The 24,533-nt window shown below is 60.7% G+C and overlaps 3 protein-coding genes across 4 annotated transcripts; 1 reads left to right on the forward strand and 2 right to left on the reverse strand.

The window, feature by feature from the left end:
- Positions 1-32: 32 nt before the first annotated feature.
- On the reverse strand, positions 33-2,932 carry LOC117003427 (proteinase-activated receptor 3-like). The gene is given in 3 exon segments (XM_033073358.1): positions 33-656; positions 658-1,240; positions 2,384-2,932. Coding segments are annotated over 3 exon segments (1,158 nt in total). The 5' UTR covers positions 2,478-2,932; the 3' UTR covers positions 33-175.
- Positions 2,933-4,549: 1,617 nt separating this feature from the next.
- FCHSD1 (FCH and double SH3 domains 1) lies at positions 4,550-10,168 on the forward strand. Of its 2 annotated transcripts, XM_033073203.1 has the most exons (19): positions 4,550-4,673; positions 4,886-4,983; positions 5,489-5,534; positions 6,326-6,399; positions 6,637-6,781; positions 6,858-6,994; positions 7,074-7,137; positions 7,207-7,335; positions 7,441-7,563; positions 7,644-7,739; positions 7,815-7,922; positions 8,008-8,112; positions 8,248-8,478; positions 8,561-8,644; positions 8,739-8,895; positions 8,969-9,174; positions 9,306-9,402; positions 9,484-9,551; positions 9,706-10,168. In XM_033073203.1, exons 1-19 carry the CDS (start codon positions 4,653-4,655, stop codon positions 9,769-9,771), a joined length of 2,055 nt encoding a protein of 684 aa, XP_032929094.1. In that variant the 5' UTR covers positions 4,550-4,652; the 3' UTR covers positions 9,772-10,168. The 2 variants fall into 2 exon arrangements, with proteins under 2 accessions (XP_032929094.1, XP_032929093.1); XM_033073202.1 differs by having other exon boundaries at positions 7,644-7,922.
- On the reverse strand, positions 10,149-20,830 carry RELL2 (RELT like 2). Its single transcript, XM_033073204.2, has 8 exons — positions 20,251-20,830; positions 19,513-19,726; positions 17,844-17,909; positions 17,699-17,765; positions 17,277-17,465; positions 12,568-13,183; positions 11,174-11,207; positions 10,149-10,833 (listed from the first exon to the last, which is right to left on the reverse strand). Exons 2-7 carry the CDS (start codon positions 19,718-19,720, stop codon positions 11,175-11,177), a joined length of 1,179 nt encoding a protein of 392 aa, XP_032929095.1. The 5' UTR covers positions 19,721-19,726; positions 20,251-20,830; the 3' UTR covers positions 10,149-10,833; position 11,174.
- Positions 20,831-24,533: the final 3,703 nt, after the last annotated feature.

Consider the following 24,533-nt stretch of genomic DNA (forward strand, 5'->3'; position numbering starts at 1 on the left):
CGGTGAGGGGTGCAGGGTCAGGCAGGGGGGACATCAGGGTGCCAGGCACCCAGCTGGGGTGTCCCATGGGACTGGGGAGCGCTGGTGTCATCACGAGGCGAAATCCTCGTGAGTCTCAGCTCCGGGTGGGATTTATTGCCCAAGTCCATTGCCAACCCTTCATGGTGGACACATTTCAGACTCCTTCATCCCCAGGGCAGGGGGACACAGCTTGGCAGCCCTGGCTCTGCTCACTAGACCTCAGAGGCAGGGGTGTTTTCTCCGTGGATCTCCCCGACGAGACCTCGAGCCCCTGCAGGCAGCGACCCCCTGCATCCCGGAGCCAGCCCCGGAAATCCCGCGAGACGTAGAAGTAGATGAAGGGATCGAAGCAGTTGTTGCAGGCGCTGAGCACCAGGGCCAGGGCATAGGAGATGTAGGTGCTGTTGTTGCAGCCCGTGGGCTCCAGCAGGTAGTGGATGAAGAGCAGAACGTTGCTGGGCGTGAAGCAGACGATGAAGACCAGGAAGACCAGGGCCAGGACACGCACCACGTGCCCGTAGCTCCCTCCCTTGGCCAGCAGCCTCACCAGGATGCAGCTGTAGGAGATGGTCATGAGCACGAAGGGCAGGCCAAAGCCCAGCCCCACCAGGGACAGGAAATAGTAGCCAAGAACCTTGGGTTTCTTTTCCCAGCACGTCGTGGCACGTCGTGATGTTCAGGCTGGAGATGTCGTGTGTGTGGGAGCGCAGAAGCAGAGGGCTCATGCCCAGCCCCACCACCAGCCAGATGCCCACACTGATGCCCACCTTGCCCCTCTCCCAGCTGGAGCCCTTCCACAGGAACGGGTGTGCCACGGAGATGTAGCGCTCCAGGCCGATGCAGGTGAGGAAGAGGATGGAGCTGTACATGTTCCCGTAGAAGAAGGCCACCATGGTGCGGCACAGGTAGTCCCCAAAGAGCCAGTGGTTGCCCAGGAGGTGGTAGGAGATCTTGAAGGGCAGCAGGAGGACAAAGAGCAGGTCAGCCATGGCCAGGTTGAGCAGGAAGGTGGTGCTGGAGCATCTCCTGAAGTTGGTGGCCAGGACCCAGCAGGCCAGAGCGTTGGCTGGCAGCCCCACCAGCAGCACCACGGAGTAGAGGGCAGGCAGGAGGCGAGTGCTGAGGGTGCTGTTGAGAAAATCTTCCTCAGAGGCCTCAGAGCACACGTTCTTCTCTTGGGGAGTGAGGGCGGAGCAGGGAACCCGCCCTTTGCCCTGTGCTGCGGGGACACGAGGCACGGGGCTGAGCCCAGAGCAGGAGCTATCACCACCCCTCCCTGCAGAGCCACCACTGGGCACAGGAGGTGGCATCTCCCTGTTCCATGCCAGGAGAGCAGGAGTTGTCACCCTTTCCTGCAGAAACACCACTGGATACAGGAGGTGGCATCTCCCTGTCCCCTCCCTCCCCAACACCCTACAACTTCTTGAAAAGTGGTTGTAACCACATGGGGGTTGGTCTCTTTCTCCAGGCAACAAGTGACAGAACCAGAGGACACAGTCTTAAGCTGCACCAAGGGAAATATAGGTTGGATATCAGGAAAAATATTTTATGGAAAGGATGATAAAGTATTGGAATGGTTTGCCCAGGCAGGTGGTGGAGTCACCATCTCTGGATGTGTTTAATATAGACTGGACGTGGCACTCGGTCTAGCTGAGGGGTTGGGCTGGGTTGGACTCGATCTTGGAGGTCTCTTCCAACCTGGTGGCTCTGTGACCCTGCAGAGCTGTGCCATGCCCTGTGCCAGCCCAGCTGGGTGCCCTGCTCTGAGCCCTGCTCCCTCATCCCTGCTGCTGCTGATCCTACCCAGCCCAGATAGGAAACCCGCAGCAGCACGGGGTTGGGATAGTCCCAGCCATGGCCCCAGCCCAGTTCCCCACCACAGCCACAGACATCTCATCCTCCTCCTGCAGTCGGGGCTTTTCGCTGCGTGCAAAGAACAGGAAAGCCCCGAGAGAAACAACTCAGGATCAAATCCCTTTTCTGGCTCGCTAAAAAAAAACCAGACAGGCTCTGCACGTCACCCCCACCTCCAGAATTTCCATCCTGATGGTTCCCAGAACACCCTACCCCAGGGGGCTTTGGTTACATCCACCAGGTCTGCCCCCTCTCCACATCCAGGGGATGGAAAATTCAGGTTACGAGAGCAGTAATCTGAATTTTGCTGCCAAAAAGGGAAATGCTGGGCTGGGTCTTCGCTCAGAGTCTCAACATGGACACTGAGGGAAGGCAGCAGAGCAGGGCCCAAACTCTCCCTGTGACACTCAGCCTCTGCCTCCAAGTGTCACAGGATGTGATATTGGGGTGTCCCAGCGAGGTGTCCCTGCCCTAACCCCATCACCCCCAGACCCACCAAGCCACTTACCTGAGGAGGGCTGGGCAGCAGAGCCAAGCCAGGCACAGCTGAGCAGAAGGGTGACACAGACAGCAGCAGAAGGTGACAGCACCAGCCAGGACATCTCTGCAGAGTGGCCGCTGTGCCAGCCGGGTCCTCACAAATACCACAGTGCTGGTGACACGGCGGGACTGTCACCAACCCCCTTTCCTGCGGGTACCCTCCCTTTGTCTCCACCACGTCACAGCAGCATCCTGTCCAAAATCCTGTGGTGTATGCAGCCAGACCGAGGCACGAGGCGACAGAAAGTGACAGCCAGCACACCAGAGACGGGGAGAAGTTTTCAGCTGCGGTCACACAACTGCATTCCTGGGGAGGAGGAAGCGAGCAAGAGGCAGAGAGGAGAAGCACAGGGGGAGGACGGAGCTATTTGTGCCTCGTGTGTGGGACAGGAAGGTGGCAGCTGGTTCCCAGTTTGGTGACATGTGGCTGTGCCCCACTGCAGCACTGCAGGGTGCTGGGCATCCCTCCTGCCCAGCCCTGCCAGGACTGGATCCCCAGATCCACCTCTGGCTGACAAGCTGGTGTCACAGCTTGATGTAGATGGGGCCACCCAGTATTGTTCCCTTCTTGTCACCAAAGTGGGTGGCTGGGTGACCTCCTGATTTTCCCAGATAAGAAGGGGAACAGCAGAGCCAGTGGCACATCCCCACCCAGCCTTGTGCTTTGTCACACAGGACATGTGCAGCCAACCCCAGGATTGTCATGGGAAGAGAAAGAAGGGGACAAATGGGACAGTGGGGACAGCCACAAACTGTGCAGAACACACAAAATCCGGACAGAAAGAGAACTGAGAGGTGAAGGGGATGGGAGAGGGTTGGGAGGGGACAGAGGGACAGGGGGACAGACAGGGACTGGTGAGGGATCCCTCATGATCCCAGGTGGCCGCCACTGCTCAGCTCTGTGCCTGTGTCCCCATGGCAGGGTCCTGCCAAGCCAGGGGCTCTGTGTCCTGCATGTGATGTGGGATGTCCCCTCAGTATCCCACATGTCCCCATATGGCAGGACTCCATGTGTCACCACATCCTGGGACCAGTGTCCTGTGCATCCTCATGCACAAGGACTCAGTCCCCAGTGATCCCAGTGCTGTGTGCCCCAGCACTCCCCATGTCCCCATGACCCCCTGCCCGAGGACAGTGCTCCCCATCACCCCATGTCCCTGTGATCCTGTGTCCCCACATCCCCATCTCTCATATCCCTGTGTCCCTGTGTTACCAATGTATGTCCCTGTCTCCTTGTGTCCACATCCTCATGTCCCTGTGTCCCATATCCCTGTGTCCCCGTGGCCCTGTCATCTCATGTCCCCATGTCCCCATGTCCCTGTCTCTCATATCCTTGTGTCCCCATCTACATGTCCCCATGTCCCTGTGTCCCATATCCTGTGTCCCCATGTCTCTGCTTCTCATATCCCTGTGTCCCACATCCCTGCCTCCCCATCCACATGTCCTCAAGTCCCTGTGTCACATATCCCTATGTCCCCATGTCTCTGCTTCTCATATCCCTGTGTCTCACATCCCTGCCTCCCTATCCACATGTCCCCAAGTCCACATATCCCTGTCATACATCCCTGTCCCTCCCACATCTCCATGTCCATTCCCTCTCACATCCCTGTCCCCTGTCCCCCTGTCTCCCTGTCCCGTGTCCCCCTGTCCCCTGTCTCCCTCTGTCCTCCTGTCTCCGTGTCTCTGTGTCCCCGTGTCCCTGTGTCTCCATGTCTCCCTGTCCCCGTGTCCCGCTGTCCCCGTGTCCCCCTGTCCCCTGTCCCTCTGTCCCCCTGTCCCCGTGTCTCTGTGTCCCCGTGTCCCTGCGTCCCCGTGTCCCCGTGTCTCCCTGTCCCCGTGTCCCCCTGTCACCCTCTGTCCCCTGTCCCTCTGTCCCCCTGACCCCGTGTCCCATCGCCCCGCCCACCCGTACAGCAGTGACCACCAGGCGGCGCTGCAGGCCCGAGGGGCGGGGCTTGCTGTGCGCGATGGGCGTGGCTTCGGCGTCACGTAACAAAGGGGCGGGGTTAGAGGCGGGGGTCAGTTCGGGGCGTGGTCATAGGCGTGTCCGTCTGTTGTTGGGGGCGGGGTCTGATTGGGCGGGATTCGCTTGGGGGCGTGGCCTGTGGGGGCGTGGCCTGTGGGGCGGGGCGAGCCCGGCAGTTCCGGGCTCCGCACACGCGGGTCGGGGCGGCGGCGATCGGGACCGGCACCGGGATTGGGATCGGCACCGGCACCGGCACCGGGGCAGCGCAGCGATGCAGCCGCCGCCGCGCAAGGTGAGCGCCAGGCCGGGCCGGGCCACTGGGCGGGTCACCGAGACCGGGTCCTCCCTCCTGCAGCCGTGACCGAACCTCGCCCCCGGCGGAGCCTCACGGGGCTGGGGAAGCGAGGCCGCGTTTGGGTGGTGCTCGGGAGTGGGGGGTACCCGGGCGAGGGGGCAGCGCATCCCCGCAGAGCATCCCCGGGGCTGAGCGGGACCCTCCCGCAGGTGAAGCTCACCCAGGAGCTGCGGGTCCATCTCCTGGAGCAGCTGTCGGGCCTGCAGAGCAAACAGCAGCGGGACGCCGAGCTGCTGGAGGACATCAGGTAGGGCCCACACGTGTGACAGCCTGGTCAGGCAGCTCATCCCGTATATATGTGTGTGTGTGTGTCCCCAAGCTGAGATGAAACAGCTTATCCCATATATCTGTGTGTCCCCGAACTGAGATGAAACAGCTCATCCCATATATGTGTGTGTGTGTCCCCAAACTGAGATGAAATAGCTCATCCCATATATGTGTGTGTGTGTCCCCAAACTGAGATGAAATAGCTCATCCCGTGTGTGTGTGTGTGTCCCCAGATTGAGATGAAATAGCTCATCCCGTGTGTATGTGTGTGTCCCCAAGCTGTGACCAGGCAGCTCATTGCACTGGGCAGGGACAGGGCAGAGCTCACCTTGAGCTGTCACCTCGAGGTCATGAGCTCCATCACCCTCTGGGGTGGCCTGATGGGGACAGGATGGTGGCACGGTGATGGTGGCAGGGGGTGATACGAGGGATGGCCCATCCCTGCCCCCCTCTGTGTGTCCTCTCTGTGTCCCCTCTCCCCCCAGGTCCTACAGCAAGCAGAGGGCCACCATTGACAGGGAGTACGGGCAGGTAAGGAGGTGCCATGGGGTTCAGGATCAGTGTCCTGGGCAGGCCCAGGTCCTGTCCTGCCAGTCTGGGGCAGGAGCTGGGCACGGCCCCACGCAGGCAAGGGGCAGCCTCAGAAATTATCCGAGCGTGGCTGCTCCATGCTGGCCCCTGAGGGTGGTGGCAGCTGGCTCATCCTGCCAGGAGGACTCTGACCACGGTCAGCACCCACTGGGGGCTCTGCTGAGCCCAAACCTTGGCTGTTTTGAGAGCCTGGAGGGAAAACCTTGTGGGGGGAGGAAACTGCTGGGCTCTGCTGTGTGCTGGGTCATCGCAGGGCGCTGCTCTGAAATGTCAGAGTTTGGTTTTGATGTGAGATGGCCCTGTAGTGTCCCTTAGGGACATACTGCAGCAGAATTGTGTCCCCTCTTCCTGCAGCTGGTCACTGTGTCCCCTCCCTCACTGTCCCCCCGGGGTTGGGGTCATGCTGTGCTTGGCTTTGCTGGGGCTGCTCTGCTCTTCTCTGTAGCCAGTGTCCCTTGCTGATGTCCCCTTGCAGGTGCTCTGTCCCTAAAGCCACACTGGGGGTCCTTTCATTGTGGTGGCTGCCCCACAAAGAGATTTTCTCATTGGAAGCACGATGGGAGCTCAGAGCTGACACTGAGCCATGGGGATGTGTGTGTCTGTGCTCTGGGGGGACACGTGTGTGTCCCCAGGTCCATGGGGTGGGCAGAGCCCAGATTTGGGCCCAGAGGCAGGGGGTGGGTGCTGGGGTGCTCAGCAGGCTCAGGCAGTGATGCCAGCTCTGTCCGCAGGCGCTGCAGAGGCTGGCGAGCCAGTTTGTGAAGAGAGACTGGCAGCGAGGCCGTGGCGAGGCCGGCGACTCCAGGTGGGCTGGGGACACGGACAGGGCTGGGGACAAGCAGCTGAGGCCACCCATGGCCCTCCCAACTTGGAGAGATGCTTAACACCAACCAGGATTTAGGTGTCACCAGGATTTAGGGGTGGGATATCCCAAACTCCAACACCCTGCTGGGACTGGGGGCACTGGAAATCCTGCTGGGCATCCCCAAAAGCTGTCGAGGGGCGGGGAGTACCCGGCCCTGGGTTAGCCCTGTGCCCACAGGAGCGTGGCCGCTGTCTGGAAAGGCGTCATCGAGGGGACAGCGCACGCCGGGCACGTGCGGGTCACCGCCTCCGACACCTACCGCGCCCTGGCTGCCGAGGCCACCCGCAGCGCCCGCCTGGCCAAGGAGAGGACACTCAAGAAGGTACCGGGACAAGGACATGTCCCCTGTGCCCAGGCGGTGGGGACAGCTGTCCCCTCACAGCTGACGCTCCCCGCAGGGCATCGAGCGGCTGCAGAAGGCGCAGGCGGAGCTGCTGGAGACGGTGAAGGAGCTGGACAAGGCCAAGAAGCAGTTCAGCCACCTCCAGCGCAGCAGTGAGGTGGCCAAGGACAAGGCAGCTGACGTGGAGGCGCGGTGAGTGGGGGATGAGGTGGGGCTGGGGGGCTGCTGTGGTTGCAGGGTGGTCTTACACCCCCACCACCATCCTCGCCAGCCTCCGGAAGAGCGACCGGCGGATATTTCACACCAAGGCCAGTCTGCAAAAGCTCAGTGCCAAGGTGAGTGGGGGGGTTGGCAAGGTACCCGAGCGGGTGGATCACCAGGCCTCACTGTCTGTGTCCCCACAGTTCTCAGCACGACTGGCTGAGCACTCGAGGCAGCTGGCAGGGGTGCAGAACGAGTACAGCTTCGCCCTAGTGTCTGCCTCTGCCCACCTGGAGCATTACCAGCGTGTGGAGCTGCCCACGGCCATGCAGGTAGGAGATGCCCAGACCTTTCCCCAGGGTGCCCTGGGTGGTCAGGGATGCGCCAGAGGGGGGATGTGGCAGTGCTGGGAGGGTTCCCACCTGCTTTTCCCCCAGGCACTGGACGGGGATCTCTACGAGAGGCTCCGGGAGCATTTGTCGATCGCCAGCCGGACGGAGGTGGAGACCTGCAGGGCCACCCGGGACTGGTTCCAGGGTGTTGTGGAGGCATCTGCACGGGTAACAGCAGCACCCCACGAGCTGGGTGGGACAGGAGGGCACAGGTGAGCCCCCAGCCCCACGCTACTCCCCTGCTGCAGGTGTGCTGGGAGCAGGATCTCCTCCTCTTCCTGCAGGACCACCCCGCCTTCTCCCTGGCACCCAAACAGCGCTTCCAGCTCGCCGGGGTGGAGGAGGTGAGTGGAGGGGTGTCATACAGCAAGCTGGGGTCTGCCCAGCCACCCCTTTGTCACCCCCATGTCCTTGCCCAGGTGCGCTTGCTGCCACCAGCAGACGACGGGGCCAGCCTGGAGAAGGAGGCGCGGCGCTGGGCCACGCGGGTGGCCCGGGACCACAAGAACAGGGCACACAGCGAGGAGGTGGGGGTTGTCCTGCCCCACAGAGCACCGGGGGGCTCAGGGAGGGGATTTTCCAGCCCCCTCTGAGCTGTGGGTGCCCACCCAGGTGCTGCAGCGGCTGGAGGCCAGGAGGCAGCAGGGGCTGGAGGCAGAAGCGGCGGCCGTGGAGCGGCAGATGGAAGAAGCGAAAGAAAACATCCGGAAAGCAGAGGTGGGTGCCCCAATCAGGGAGCTTGGGGTGGCTTTGGGGTCTGTCACCACCAGGGTGGGGGATGTAGGGGCAGGGAAGGGATGCTGCACTGGGGGTGTGGTGCTGGGACACTGTGACGATGTGTGGTGTCCCCAGGTGAGCCGAGTGAAGGCCGAGGCGCGGCTGGCACTGCTGCGGGCGGCAGGGCTGGATGTGGATGCCTGGCTGGCCGGGGCCATGGGAGGGACAGGCGAGGAGACCCCCACGGGGCTGGACCCCGCCGAGTTCGATGACTACGAGGACAGTGACGAGGCGGATGAGGACGATGAGCCTGGGCCTGCTGCTCGCACCTACCCCTACACCTGCAGGGTGATCTTTGGCTACCAGGTATGGCCCTGCCTGGCTCTCACCCTGCCAGCTCAGGGGTGCCACCTCAGCCTCCCTGCCACTTTGTCCCCATCTCCTGCAGGGCTGCCAGGCAGATGAGCTGTCCATCAGCCAGGGTGAGGAGCTGGAGATCATCGAGGATGGGGATGCAGAGGAATGGGTGAAGGTGGGAGCACACTGAGCCCCCCTCCATACTGGGGGACACCTTTTGGAGGTCCCCAGGCTGGCCTGGGATGTTCACGTGGTTTCTGCCTCCTCAGGCTCGGAACAAGGCTGGGCAGGTCGGCTACGTCCCTGAAAAGTACCTGCTGTCCCTGGGGTGTGACTCAGGAGCTGGGCTCGGCCCCCCAGGACCCTCTGCCTTGCACCGCCAGCTCTCCAGCATCATGGCTGCAGAACTGGTGCTGGAGCCTGGAGGTGAGTGCTGGGCATCACCCCCACCCCAGGGAGGGGGATGGGATCCAGAGGGTGCTGAGCCCCCTCCCCACAGCCTGGCTGGTGCGAGCCCTGTACGACTACGAGGGGCAGAGCCCCGAGGAGCTGAGCTTCCCTGAGGGGGCCATCATCCGGGTGCTGCCCCGCGCCGCCGGCGAGGTGGACGACGGCTTCTGGACCGGAGACTTCGATGGCCGCGTCGGCGTCTTCCCCTCGCTGGTGGTGGAGGAGCTCACCGGGGCCCGCGAGGCAGCCGGCCAGGTTGGTGGCAGGAGGGTCCTTGTGTCACCCTGCCATGGGCAACCCCCTCATGGTCCATGACAAGGTGCAGATGCCCTTCCCACCGTTCCCCCTTCCCACCATTCCCATCCCTCTTGGCTGTGTCTTCCCAGGAGCTGCCGTCACCATCTCCTCCACCCTTCTCCCCTCCCGGCCTCGCGCCCGGGGCCAGCCTGGTCCCCAGCCCTGCTCCTGAGCCAGCCCTGGGAGGTGAGTGCTGGGGAAGCTGGGGAGGCTGGGAAAGGGCTGGGAGAGCCCCAGAAGCCAGGCTGAGCTGCTGGGTTCCCCCAGGTTGCCGGCAGGATGGCACGAGCAGCGGGCAGAGCTCTCCAGACCTGGCAGCCACGCGCTTACGGCCAGTAAGTGCCTTCATTTTGGGATGCTGTGACCCCAAAACCTGCCCCAGCCCTTCTGTAATGGAGCCACCTGTCTCTTTTGGGAGGGTCTGAAGGGGGATGAGTGACCTCAGCACTTCTCTCCCTCTCCCTTTCCCTCTCCTGTCCCTCTCTGCAGCTCCGTGCACCACCCCCGCCGCCTGGCAGAGCCCCCGAGCCCGACCCCGAGCTTCACTTCAGCTGACCCTGTGGGCCCCCCCAGCCCCCCATTCCCAAAAAGCTTCGCCCAAGCAAACCACCACAACCTGCTGTCCCAGCAGCAGGGGCTGGTGCTGCCCCATGGCCCGAGCTGGTCTCTCCAGGGGCTGCATCCTGCCCAGTGCTGCTTGCAGAGTGGTCCTGCATCCCACTACAGCACCCAGCCCCCCTTTTTTGGGGTGCCCAGTGCCACAGCCAGGCCCCATCTCACCCCCCTCTTGCCTCTGCCCTTCCTGCCTGGCCTTGCCCATGCACTTCCAGCACAACTCTGTTCCTGGGGAGCTCATCCCTGCACCCCACCAGCCCCCACAGGCAGGAATGGGCTTGGGGAGGCTGTTCCCAATAAATCCCGCTGGCCCTGGCGAGGGGTTCAGCAGCTTTAATGGTTGTAGCTCGTCTATGTACAGGGCGTTACACACCGAAGCTCCCGGGGCTGGCCTGGCCGGGGGCCATCCCGCCCCCAGGGCCGGGCTCCGGCCCCTCCTGTGCCTGTGGCATGGGGCTGGAAGCTCCTCTCTCCGCTAGCATCTCCCGGGGACCTGCCGGTGCAGGATTTGTGCCTGTGCCCACTCTGCGTGCCAGGGGTGCCCGGCTGGGGTGGGGGGGCTGTGCTCTGTGCTGAACGTGCCGGGTGGGGCTGGGGGCGCTCCCCACATCGCCCCGGGGTGGGAGTGGGGGGCTCAAGCCGCTGCCTCCATCCCTGCCCCTCGCCACGGCCCCCTCGGATCCTCTCCCCGGAGCTGGGGGGCCGCGGGGGCAGCGGGCTCTGGCTGCTGTCCTGCCCCTGCCAGCCCCGAGGGTCCCTCGGGGGGTGTCCGGTGACCTCGGGGAGGGTGCGCTGGGTGGGACTCGGGTACCTATTGCCAATGGGATGAAGGCTGGCGCCGAGCGCGGTTCTCGGTGCCACCGGCGCGTCGCTCCGGCCATGCCAAGCGCGTAGCTGCCCACCCGGGGCCGGGCACGGCTACCCCACGGCAGAGCCCCCCAGCCCCGAGGGCTCCGGGGGCTGCGCGCTCCCGTCCACGCTCCAGCCGGGAGCGGAGAGGAGCTGTGGGGAGAGAGGCACGATGCTGTCCCCACGGCCGATGTTGTCCCCACGGCCGTGGCACCTCCCCACCGCCCGCAGGTGGCATTTCCCGGTGTCACTGTGCCTGTGGATGGGCACTTCCCCACCCCCCGGAGAAAGGGTTCATCCTCCCTCCAAGCTGAGCCACCAGGGCAGGGACACTGGCAGTGCCCTCCCACCCCAGACATTGTCCCAGGGGCAGGGGACAAGCACTCAAAGGGTTCATCCTCTCTCCCTCTCCAAGCTGAGCCACCAGGGCAGTGACACTGGCAGTGCCCTCCCACCCCAGACATTGTCCCAGGGGCAGGGGACAAGCACTCACGTCACACACGGTCCTGCTCCGCGGCGCTGGGCTCCTGTGGGATGGAGGAGGGGTGTCAGCACTCCCATGGGAGCGGGTGCTGGGCTGGGGGTGCCCCTTGGCCACAGCAGTGACCCGAGAGAACCCCACTGAGCCTCCAGGAGTGACTACAGCCATCTCTGCCCTCCCCACCACCTGCAGGGCATGATGAGTGGCAGCCAACACCCCTCGTGCTGGCTCTGACTGCGACTGAGGGCGTGGGGGAGGGCTCCAGTGGCACCAGGGCTTGGTGACAAACATCCCATCACCGCTCTCCTGGGAGCCCATCTCCTGGAGCACTCCAGCATCCAGGGCAGGAGCCTGGCACTGTGCAGGGACAGACATCACCGTGTGCCTGGGCTTGCCCTGCACGTCACTGCTTCCCTGGGGGCCAGAGGGATCACCCAAGGTTCAGTGGGACACAGCAGGACCTGTCACCACCTCCCCAGGTCTCTGGGGAAGAGCCCATCAGCTCTATCCTGCCATGGAGCAGCTCAAACCTTCCAGCCTGGCCACCAAAGAGGGAAACTGTGGGATCCTGCTTTGTCCTTATCAGCATCCAGGCTCCTTTCCCAGGCCTCTCTGGTGCTGACCCAGTCCTGCCCCATCCCACCCCCTGCCAAGGGCTGCTGGTGTGTGCCTGGGCCGTGCCCAGCCCGTGGAGCTCCTGCACAGCCAGCCCCAGGGGATCTCCACGGCTTTGAAGCATGCCAGGAATTTTACCCAAGCATTTGGCTTCCTTTTTCTTCCGAGTGTGCCCTGCTGCTGGCATTGTGAGGCAAGGCAAGGCCAGCTCTTTGGGCTGTTGATGTGACACAGGGGGTGTCTCCCAGCCCCCTTCCATGAAAATCATCTTTTCCCAGCTGCAGAACCAGGAATGAGTGTGTGAGTGAAATTCTGGGTGTCTGAACCACCACTGCCAGCCTCGTTTGCTCTCGGGTAACAGCACAGAGGCAATTCCAGGGAGAAAATCCCCTGGAGCTTTCTAACCCCTCCAGCAAGGTGGTTGGGTGAGATAGTAGGAGACCTCAGGGTGCTGAGAGCTCAGGCAGGGTGGGCACAGCTCCTCAGGAGTGGGGAAAAACAGCCAAGAAATGACAACTTGGCTTCACCATTTCCTGGCCTTCAGGGTAAGAAAAGCTCCTGGAGAAATCTGTCGCTGCCTGTTCCTTACTGGCCCCCATCGAGGCAAGGTTTGGGGGGACACCACGTGCAGCAGTGGAGCTCTCCAGCTCAAAATCCCAATGGATGTTCCCAAAGGGCTCAACCACAAAGGAGGAACCAGCAGCAGGTCTGAAGCAGGGTGGGACGCTGGAAAACGAGTGGGAAATCCAGCCCAGGGCACCACATGGGGATGAAGAAGAGGAGGAACATACCTGCTGCCTCCCGTCCTCCCCTCCGGGCTGTTTCCTGCTGCTCTCGTCTCTCCCCAGCTCCTCAGGCTGCTCCTGCAGACTCAGGCTCCCGTGAATATCCGACACCTCGTCTGCCGACTCCAGTCCCATCTCCTCCAGGCAGATGCCGGCTCCTTCCCTCGCCAGCTCTCCCGGGATGTCGGGACTCGATGCTCCCAGCGCTGGCAAGCTCATGAGCCTCCGCTGGCGACCTGAACTGCCAGGAGCAGAGCCAGCATCCTGCAGGGACCCTGCTGGGCCGGACCCTGCCGTGCCGGATCCCCCCGGGCCGGATCCCCCCGGGCCGGACCCCCCGGGCGCCCTCCGGCTGTCGCGGGTGCCGGAGCTGGCCGCTGTGTTGGCGGCTGGGCTGGCGGACAGGCTTTGCTCGGCGCTTCTGCCGCTCGGGGTGCCCGTGGGGATGGCTCCGTTGTGCAGGCCACCGTGTGTCCCCGCCGTGGGGACAGTCCCGTTGGGAGCCCGTTCCCGCTGGAGCCTCTCGCTGCTGCGCTCCAGCTCCTCCGTGCTCGGCTGCCGAGCGGCTCCGTCCGGCTGCTCCTGCACCGGAGGTTTCTTCCCGATGTGTGTGACACGGAACCTGCAATGGGGACAGGACAGAGCTGGCTTTTTCTTCCCTCCAGCCCCGTGATCTCCAACCTTTCAGTGCCCCCAACTTCACTTTTCCCTACAACAAACAGAAAGACAAGGATGGGAAGCTCGATCCAGCAGCAAGGTGGATCACAGCTCTTGGAAATGCTCCGAGACAAGCTGGATGACAGCGTGCCTCAGTGAGGGCAGGGACAGGATTTTTGGCAGATTTGGATATGGGGATCAAAGTTTGAAGGAGTTGTTTGGCTAAAATCTGCCAGAGTATGTTTTGTGGAGGGGACCTGAGTGGTTCACCAAGGTTCCACCATGAGCAGGTAACAACTCAGAGCTCCTGAGTGGGCAGGAGAAAAGCTGCAGAAATGGCTCTGACACCCTCACAGGGTGGGTTAATAATCAGGGGTGGTGCAACATTGCACGTGGGGAGAAGAGGGGAGCGAGGGATCACAGACTCATGGAATGGCTTGGGTTGGAAGGAAGGGCCTAAAAGATCATCCAGTCCCACCCCCTGCCATGGGCAGGGACACCTTCCCCTCACCCAGGCTGCTCCAAGCCCTATCCAGCCTGGCCTCGGACACTTCAGGGATCCAGGGACAGCCCCAGCTTCTCTGAGCACCCTGTGCCAGGGCCTCACCACCAGTTTCTTTCCAAGATCCCTTCTAACCCTGCCTGCTGGCAGCAGGGAGCCATTCCCTGTGTCCTGTCACGCTCTCCCCTTGTCCCAAGCCCCTCTCCAGCTCTCCTGGAGCCCCTCCAGGCACTGTAAGGGGCTCTAAAGCCTCCTTGGAGCTCTCTCCTGTCTCAATTCCCTCAGCCTGGGAGGGGCAAGGTGTCAGCAAAGCCTGGAATTGTGAAAGTCTGAATTGTGATTGTGCTGGTGGTGACACACTGTGACTCCTCCTCACCAGCTGGACCAGCAGACAGGAAATCTCCACAGTGAGCTGGTGTCCACCAGCCAGAGACCCCAAGGCCACCCCTGAGACCTCGGGCAGCCCAGGGCTCACCCACATGGATCACACATGGAAAAGCCAAAGGCCTGGCTCTGCTGAGGCTCAGCTGCAAAGCACAATTTCAGAAAGTCCAAGTACTGCTGGTGTGAGAAGAGTAAGACACAAAGGTCAAGCTGTGCTGCTGTTCCAAAGGAAAACGCAGAGAGGCCCAAAAGATAAAACAGATGCCAGAGCTGGCAGGATGAAGGAGCCCAGCCTGTGGACAGCACCAACCCCCTAGCAGGGTCAGAAAGCTGCTCAGGATTGGGAAGTTCCAGAGGAGAAATGTTCCAGCTCCAGAGAAGTCTCCCAACAGGACAGCTCAGGTCAGGCCAGGCAGCAGCAGATGTGACCTTTCAGGTTTGTCCAGATATTTGGAGATAAGAAACCAGCACTGCGATTTGGGGAGACCAAAGAATGTTCTGGTCCTGAAGAGGCACAGGAAGGAGACACAAGTGACAGGATCATTTCTTGGTCATGCCATTGAGCAATGTCATGGAAGAGCTGGGAGTGGATTCAGAGAGCAGGAAGGGTTTGGACTGGACAGATAATGTAGCCAAATTCTGGCTGGTGAGGAAAACCCTGGCAGAGGAGCCCTGGCTGCCTCATCAGCATCCCTGGGCTTTGGGTTCAGTGGGATGTGACACACTCTGGCTGATGAGGCTGAGGACAGAGGGTCAGACACAGATGTTTTATAGATCAGCTCTGCCACTGGCTGGTTGAGGGAAAGCACTGAGCTAAGTGTAAATCATCTGTACCATACTTAACCCTGATGTTTAGAACAATTTAGGTGCAAAAAGCCCTCAGGAGGTCTCCAGTCCAGACTCCTGCTCACATCTGGGCCCCCTCCCACCCTCAAGCACTTTGCCCAAAGCCCTGTCCAGTCAGGTTTTGGAAATCTTCAGGGATGGAGATTCCTCCACATTTCAGGGCCCTGTTAAGAGCTGCACCATTCTCAGAACAGTTTTTCCTTGCATCTTTTCTGGAATTTTAATGTTGTAAGTTGTGGCCATTGCCTCTTGCCCTTCCCAGTGCATCTCTGAGGAGAGTCTTGTTCCATCTTCATTGAAACTCCACCAAGCCTTTGGGAAGTGTTAGAGGATGATTAGATCATCCTTTTCTAATTCTCCAGGTTTAAAAAAGCCTCCTCAGGTGCCCCATACTCCATCCTGGATCTTGGGGACCTCCACACCTCCCATCCTTTCCACTCCTCAGAGATGAGCCTGTGCCTACCAGGACCAGGGTTCCATTTCATTCCAGGGTTCATTCCTCAACCACTGCATCCAAGGCAAAAATAACACCAAAAATGAAGGAGAACAAGACCTGAGGGTGTGCTTTTAACTCTAGAGGTGGGTTAAAGGACCCCTGTTTTGTAGGATCAGTGCTGAGTTAAAGTACTTCAAGATATTTGTCATAAATAAGACACAGGAAGGGCAATCCTGGAAAAATCCTCCAGGTTCTGGAGGGAAAAAGGGGCCAGCTTGGAAATAAGAAGCAAAATTTGGAGGTGGGATTGTACCTCATGGGCACATAGGTCCTTTAGCAGCTGGAGCTGGTACCAAAGAGATCCAGGATTGGAAATAAAGCTTTGGGTGGCTGCCCTGTGGAGAAGGCTGGGATATTCAGAGGGTTAAAGGGAAAAAAATAAGGAATTGAGGGAAGGTGCCTTTGGGAAAGGAGAGCATCCTGTCCAGCACTCTGAGTGCTGAGAGGAGACTGGAAGAGCACGGACAGAGGACAGGGAGGAGTGGATGGAGCTGGGCACCAGCCAGGGAATGAATTAGTGGTGAGTAAAGAAATGTGCAGAGCCCTGGCCTGCTGGGCACCACCTCCAAGGACAGCAACGGGCACAGGGGGAGCTGGCAGTGGCCACAAGATGTGATCTGAGCTGCAATTTGGCCTGGGGAGGTCCAGCAGGTCTCCCTGCTTCTCCAGCTCCCCAGAAAACCCCAGCTCACCTCCTGAGCTGCTGAGGCTCCTGCCCGTGGTGGTGGAAAAATCCACAGAATAGGGCACAGGGAATGGCTTCCCACTGCCAGAGGGCAGGGATGGGTGGGATACTGGGCAGAGATGGAAGGGATATGGGGCAGGGATGGATGGGATGTTGGGCAGGGATGGATACTGGGCAGGGATGGGTGGGATATTGGGCAGGAATTGTTCCCTGGCAGGGTGGGCAGGGCTGGCACAGGGTGCCCAGAGAAAAGCTGGGGCTGTTCCATCCCTGGCAGTGTCCAAGGCCAGGTTGGATCACCCTGGGCTGGTGGGAGGTGTCCTTGCCCATGGCAGGGTGTGGGATGGAATGAACTTTGCGGTCCCTTCCAACCCAAACCATTCCACAGCTCCCTGCCCACTCTGGCTCAGCATTCCCATGAAAGAACTGTCCCTCTGGACCACAACATGAAGTTTCCTCAACAAAGACCTTGTGCACAACCTGAGCATGACAGAGCTTTGTGTCTCACCACGGTGGCCATGCTGGGGAATGGGGCAGCCTGGGCAAGCCCACAGGCTGTTCTACAGCTTAGTGACTACACTGAGACCACAGGAAGATCAGGAAGTGCCCTGAGCTGAAAGCAGGTGGGGACTGGAAAGCGTTTGTGGAAGTATCAGGAACACTCCCCTATTCTCACACTGCTGCTGTGTCATCTAATTACAGACATCGTGTGAGGCAGCAACCCGGAGCAGCACAGCATCCCTTTCATTCTGAGGAGGTCCTGACTCGTACCTGGGACTTGCTGTCCCCTCTGTCCCCCTCAACGAGGTCCCTAAAGCCCCCAGTTGGGCAGCAAGGGCCCAGCTTGCACCAGGCTGGGACAGCGGGCTCTGAAAGGACACGGAGCTGGGGCTGAGCCCAGCACTGACTCAGCAGGAAAACCCAGCTTGAGTCACCTTCCCGGGGAAGGAGGGAAGCCACGGGTGCCTCACAGCCTGCCACATACCACAGGCATTTCCAGGTGCAGGAACCACCTGGCTCCTCAGCAGCTCCAGCTGCAGAGCTGCTGCTGGATGCACAACAGCGAGCGGGAAGTGGGGAAGGAACAGGAGGACTGAGGAGAGCCCATCCCAGCAGGGAAATGCCTGGTAAAGCTCACTGGGTACCTGCCCACTGAGAAGACAGTGGTCTCTCCAGGCAGCATCCTGCTTTTGCCCTCCTTGGACCTCCCCTGGCGCTGCAGTGGGTGCCTCTTCCTCCTGCTGCAGTGGATGCAGGGCGCCTGCGTGGAGCCCAGGTGCACCGTGTGGTGGTGAGGGGGGCCCCCGTCCTGGCTGCTGCTGTGGGGACAAAGGCTGCAACAGAAGGACATGACAGGTTGTGTCACCTCAGGGAGATGTCCCCACCCCGGTGCAGCCCCACTGCAGCAAGCCCTGGCTCTGGGGGGGGCTCTGCTGGTGATGGGAATGAGGAAGGGCTGCTCCACTTGGGTGAAGCACTCCTCAAAGCCCTCAGGAGAGCAGGACTCCCCATTGCAGCAGCTGGAAAGGGGCTGCTTGTCCCTCACCCTGCACTGAGCTTCCCTCACCTGGGCACTGGCACTGGCACATCCCCTTCATTTTCCCCCAACATCTCCTTGAGGGCCTCCACGTTTGCTGAAGAGAGAGGGAAAAACAGCAATGTGTCAGGCAGAGTGGTCAGCACAGCTCCAAACCAGCCATGGAAACGCTCACCTTGGTTTTGGATGATGCACCTCACGATCTTCTCCACAGTGTCATCGTTCTTCTCGTCCTCATCATCTGAAAAGAGACAACAGAGTGGCACTGAGGGCTGGGATTTGGGATCTGCTCCCTCATCCCTTCCCAGGAGAGGCCTCGTGTTCCCTGTCACATTGGGAAGTCACTGGGGAACAGCAGATCCCTCATGCTGGAAAGGAAAGGCTGAGCCAGCAGTTGTGTGTGCAGGGAGAGGGGGTTGTGCTGCTCCTTCAGAACAGGGGAGCACCTGGAGAAAAAGTCCCAAAAAAGTCAAAAGAGGAGGGCCCTTGTCCAGCCCTGGAGGCCCTGGCTGCAGGATGCTGCAAGTGCTCAAGGCTCCAAGGGTAAACAGGGCACATCCACAGAAAATAAACCCTCTGGGACCCACTAAACACAGAAATGGGCAACACACAATGACAGGGAGAGCCCCAGAGCTTCTAATAAAAGGTAAAAGACTCTTCTGAGGAATCTTGGCTGGTGCCTGCTCTGCTGTGGAATTCACCCACAGCATTCACCTCAACCTGCTTCCAGCTACTGTTGGAGGCAGGAGGGATGGATGGATGGATGGATGGATGGATGGATGGATGGATGGATGGATGGATGGATGGACCTCCAGCCTGGTCAGCAGTGGGACATGTTCCTGGAAGCATGTTGGAGCTGTGGTCTGGCAGGCAGCTGCCTCAAAGACTCAAGGGCTGCTATCATGATCTTGGAAGCCCATGGAGATGTTTCCCTGGGCTGTGGTGTCTCCAGAGGGCAAAGCCCATCCCAGATGGTTCTGACACTGTCTCCATACCATGTACAGCCAAGACATCAAAGCCTGAGGAGCACATCCATGGACACCTGGAAGCTCTGGCTGCTGAGCTGGAGGAGCTGTGTTTCCCTCCCAAGCACAGGCAGCGGCAGCAGGAGCTGCTGATCCTCCCCAGCACCAACAGCACACGGGAGCTGGAGGAGTTCTGGAGCACCATGTGGCTGTTCCCAGCCTGGGAAGCAGCTGAAGGAATGTGTGTTCCTCACTTGAGCAGAGACTCAGGAAACCACGGAATGACAGAGCTCACTTGGGCCAGGCACCCACGCTCGATGCGGCAGCGACTTCCCAATCCAACCACCCCAGAGCAATGGAAAAAATTCCCTACAGGTCCCTTCCCCTGTTTCTCTGCTCTGCATGAGTACAGCAGGGACTAGAAGAAGATATGACCAATAGCCAGCACCAGCTGGCTCCCTGCCAGACATCCTAATGCCCAAGGGGCAGGCAGACAGTTCATGCTCCACCTGGGAGAGGTTTTCCTTCAGGAAACAGGGATGTGATTGAGAAGCTGGGGATTCAGCAAGTCCTGGATGTTCATCAGAATTACCTTTTGGTGATAACACTCCTTTGGGAAGGACCAGGCTCTGCTTCCACCTCCCTGTCACCTCCAGCCGTGTTCAGCTCATGGATCAGAGGGATCCTGGCCCTCACACTCCTGATCCCCAGGGAACACCGTGCTGCCCTCACCTCTCCAGCCCTTTTTCCCAGCCCAGTCATACATGACAGGTAACCCTCCCAGACCCATCCCACATCCCAGAAAGGTGGATGAGAAGCACCAGCTCACACCAGGCAAAAAGGAGAACCCCCACTGAGCCCCCATCCCCCAGCACTCACCACCCTGGAGCTCCTCCACCCCATCTTTGTCATCTGGGTCAAGCTCGTCCCGGAAGGTCCGGCAGCGGTAACCCTTCTTCTTCAGGACATGGCAGATCAGGAACCCCACCAGCCCCATGATGAAGAAGACGAGGACGAGGAGGAAGACCACAGTGATGCCGTGCTGGGGGTCTGACTCCCCATCGCTGGGGTGGTGATAGTCTGACATGCGGATCTACAAGGGGGAAGGCAGAAGGTCAGAGCTCACCCCCACCCTGTGCCCATCCGGGGGTGGCTGCCCGGGAACCCCGCAGGATCCGGAGCGGCCGGAGGCGGCTCCTCGCGGTCTCCCAAGGACACCGCTTCCCCCCGGCAAGAGGCATCCCAAGGGCAGCGGCGGCGGCAGCGTCCCCGCAGGCCCCGGGCTGCGGCTGTGCCCCGTCCCTTCCCGGCGGCTTCCCAAGGGCAGCGCTGCCCCGGCCCGCCCGGGGCTCTGCGGCGGGCGGCATCCCCCGGCTCGCCCTTGCCGGAGCATGGCTGAGCATCCTCCAGCGCCGCGCCGCCCCTCCGCAGCCTCCGCTACTCGCGGCCGAGGCCCGGCACCGGCACCGGCACCGGCAGGCAGGGCCGAGCCTCCCTCGGCTGCTCCCGCATCGTCCTCCCGCAGAACCGAGCCCCGCTCCCTTCCCAAGGGCTCAGCGCCCGCTTTGCCGCTCCCCGGCACGGAGAAGGTTCCCCCCCGCTCCGCTGCGGCGGTACCTGGGCCTGCGGTGCTCCGCAGCGCTCTGCTCTTCACCTTCACCTTCACCTCCACCTCCACCTTCACCTTCACCTGCCTCCTAGCAACTCCGCATCCCCGCGGCTGGGCACCGCGGCGAGCATCCTCCGGCCCCCGGGCCGCGGCTCCCTGCCTGCCTTCCCCGGGAAGGAGCCAGCTGCTTCTGCCGCTCTCTGCCACAAGAGCACCCGCCTGTCCCGATCCCAGGGAAAAAAAAAAAAAAAAAAAAAAAAAAAAATCTCTCCGGAGCTGTTTCGGCGGAGGAAGGTGCAGAGAGGAGCTCGGGGAGATGCAGCAGGACACGCAGGAGCGCTGCTCGGGGAAGCTGCCCCCGCCCCGGGGTGAATAACCTCAGCCGCACGCGTGCCAGCCCCGAGCTCCCCTGGCACCTTCCTCTCCTGGATTTTTAGGGCACTGAGCCCTGGCGATGGGAGGGAGAAGGGTGGAAGTGAGGGCTCGGTGAGAGCAGGATGGATCACACGGCAGCGTGGGGGAGGCACCCACACGGGGATCCCAGCACGGAGGAGATGGTGGAAAATCAGCCCCGGGAGGCTCCCCGGGTGTCTCCCCCCTTCCTAAAAGAGGAGTGGCTAAGGCAGTTGAAATCTGGAGCTGTGGTGGTCCCACGACCTCCTTCTCCATCTCCACCACACTTTCCTCACTCTGGGAGGCTTTGCCCACCACTCCTTTACTAGAGGAAATTAGAGCTGTTCCTCTCCATCCTTCAGCCAGTTCTCCACCCAAACCTTGAGGAGCACAACCCTCGAAATCCCTCCCACCTGATCTCCACCGATCCATGCACACATTCCTCCCTGGGAATTATCCCACTGGAGCCTGCCTTGCTGTGAGACCACCTGTGACTCCTGCAGGCTCTCAGCTGAGGGTTCCTGTCCCTGTCACAGGTCACCAAGTTGGCTCTCAGGAGCCTCCTCCACCAGTGTGACTTCAGGAGGTCACCACATCACAGGTGACACCCATCTGTCTGCTGTCCTGGCAGGGACACAGGCCCTAGGATGGAATATCTGTGGCAAGAACAAGACTTTTCCTCCTGCCTCGGATTGCTGGGCCACAGGGGAGCAAAGATCTCCAAACTCTGGACCAACAAGGTACCACATCATGCAATTTTCTGCAAGGAGGAAGACCTCACAAAGCAAAACCTCAAAGGCGGTTTGCTCCTTGCCCTTGTTTGTGAGCAGAGGGGGAAGTGGCAGGTCTGGGTTTCTGCAGAGCCCTGAGGGGATGCAGTCATGGTGAGCGAATTCCCGTTCTCCTCGTGCCCACGCAAGCTGCCCTGCACAATAAAATCGCTTTTTCTCCTCCTGGGCGTTCCCGCCCACCCAGGGCATTGCTGCACCCTGCCCCATTCCAGCTCCCCACCCCCTTTCCTGACTCCAGCCATGCCAGGCTGAGCAGGACTCCCAACTTGGAGGGGAGATTCCCATTTTCCCACAGCCTCTGGTGTCAAGGCATTTCCACAAGCTGGGGACACAGTCTGAGCACAAACCCTGGCCTTTTTGGGGTGAACCAGTATGAGGAGGGGGTTCTGTTGCTGTCAAGCTGCTCCCTCCTGGCTCTGCAGCTGGATTATCCCAGCTGATTGTGTTTCTCTCCCTGGTTCTCCCAAGCAGGGATTGCCTGCTCCCGGTCTCCATCCTGCTGCCACCACCTCAGCTTCAGTGTCCCTGCAGGGGCTCGGTCCTTGTCCCACTGCAGGACCCCGTTAGAATTGTAATGGTCCCACACAGCACCTCGCAGGTGACCCACAAACAACACCCTGGCTCCTGTGTGCCCCAAAATCAGCCAGCACTTGAGGCATGGATCCACACAACAGAGCTGTCCCTTCCGAGCAGGCCATGGGGACAGAAGCCACGTGGGCTAAAGGTCCACACCAAGGACTGGCTGAAGGCTGGAGGCTTGTGGCCAGTTCCAGTCTGGGCTCTGCATCCTCTGTCCCTCCTGACCCCATCCCAGCTCATGTCCCATCCTGTGTGACCCCACCAGCCCAGGCAGGGGGATCTGAGACACAGGGCAGTCCAGCCAGAGCTCTGGGAGAGGCTTCCCCCTGCCTGCCCACCTCCTCCAGCACCACCATTCCCTGCCCTTCCCTCTCAGGCATCCCTGAAGCCTTGGAGGCTTCAGTCCCTCTCCAGGCATTGCCTGGAAACACTGACATGGTAAAAGGTGGCTCAGGAGGAAGGGGACAGAGTGACCAAGGAGAGGTTGCTGGGACAGTGCTGCCACCTGTCCCCCTGGCCCTTGGCTGGCTCACCTCTTGTCTGCTCTTCTCCTGCACCTCTTCTGCAGCCACTGGAGCAAACCTCACCCCACAAGCGATGGGAACACGTCCTTTTGGGGGATCAACCACCCTGACTCTGGCTGCCTGCCCAGATCCAGGCTCCTCTTGGGATCTTCGCTTCGGTGCTCAGGCTACAAACTGCTGTGGTGTCTGCAAAGCTGCTCCATCCCATCGCGTCAAACCGAATCCTCAGCCCTGCTTCAGCTTTTCAAACATGCCCAGCAGCTAATGGCCCTTCAACCACAGCCTGGTTTTGCTCTCTGAGCACAAAGAGCATCTAAAAATATCCCTCTCCAATGCTTCTCTTGCTGTGCTCCAACACCCCTGGAGATGCCCGGAGCAGCACCCAGCTTCCAGAAACACAGCTCAGCCAGCAAAGCGATCCCAGCTGGAAGCAGGGATGTGTTTCTCTCTCCTCTCCTCATCCCATTCCCCCAGCAGGGCACTGGGACATGCCTGGGTGGCTCCATGTCCCCAGCCAGGCGTTATCTGGTGGCAGCAGCTGGTGGAGCAGGGACAGGACACTCGTCATGAGGGAGCAGCCACACGAGACGTCAGAGCTTCGTGAGTCCCCAGCACAGTTCCCAGTACAGCCGTGTGCTTCAGCACGTTTAAATTCCAGTTATTTCACACTGTGGGTGCCAGGTGACCTCTCTGAGTGTCCCCAGCCACAGCTGTGCCCTGTGGGGTCACGGTGAGAGGGTTCTGGGTGTCCTCTGAAAGTGCCCCTGCCTAATCCTATCCCCTAAACCACCCTGTGATCCTTGCTCCATGCTGGAGCTGGGATCCTACAAGGAAACCCAGCCAAGGACTGGTGTGGAGGGGGCAGCATCCCCACAGGGGACAGTCAGAAATGTCATTTAACACCCCCATGATTTAATCACACCTTGCCATGTTGTCTCTTCCACCTGCAGTCAGCACAGCACAGAATTCCCGCCACCCCATGCCCCATCCCATACAGACACGAAGCTCCTCTTGCTGCTTCCAAGGGGTTTCCATCCCTTGGAAATCCCAGCCTGGCATCCCCTGAGATGCCAGGGAACATCCCAGTGTCCTGTCCCCATCCTCAGATCCTCTCTGTGACCCTGCTAGATTGAGCAGCCTGTCCCAGCACAGCTTCACCCCAAATTCCTGTCCCCATCCTCAGCCCCTCTCTGTGACCCCACTGGGGTGAGCAGCATCTGCATCTGTCCCTCATCTGCATCCCCAGAAGGGAATGAGTCCCATCCAGGTGTGGAAACCTCACTGGGGAGACTGGGAGTAACTGGGAGTAACTGGGAGCCAACTGTGGGTCTAGAGAGCAGAACCCAGTGGCCAACTGGGCTAACTGGGAGTCACTGGGAGTAGGTGAGAGGGAGGGAGGAGTGACTGGTGGCTGAGGGAGCAGATGTGGAATTATGTGAGAGAAGCCAGCAGGCATCTGGAATGAACTGGGAATGACTGGGAGGTAGCTGCAGGCCTAGAGAAGAGAATCCAGTGGGCAACTGGGATCTGCTGGGGGGAACTGGGAATAGGTTAAGGGTAGTGAGGGATAACTGGGGCAGCTGAGGATGACTAGGGAGACGACCTGGGGTAATGGGAGAAAGTCCAGCCGGTAACTGGGAGTAAGTGGGCACAGCTGGGAGCAGGTACAGGGCAGGCAAGTGAGACTGGGGCACAACTGGATGTGACTGCGGCTGACTCTGGGCAGCTGCGAGCACCCGGGCGAGCCTGGGCCCAGCCGGGAGGGGCTGGGCGCAACTGGGACCAGCCTGGAGGAACTGGGGAGCGATGGGGGGGCGGGGACACGGGAAATGGCCACGCCCCCTGCCCGAAACCACGCCCTCCTAATGGCCACGCCCCCACGATGACCGCACCCTCAAGATGGTCACGCCCCCTACCGAAACCACGCCCCTCATAATGACCATACCCCTCAATATGGCCACGCCCCTCAGTGACAGTACACCTCTCAAGATGGCCACGCCCCTC

This window comes from Catharus ustulatus, chromosome 15 (genome assembly GCF_009819885.2).
Source record: "Catharus ustulatus isolate bCatUst1 chromosome 15, bCatUst1.pri.v2, whole genome shotgun sequence".
Taxonomy (NCBI): Eukaryota; Metazoa; Chordata; class Aves; order Passeriformes; family Turdidae; genus Catharus; species Catharus ustulatus.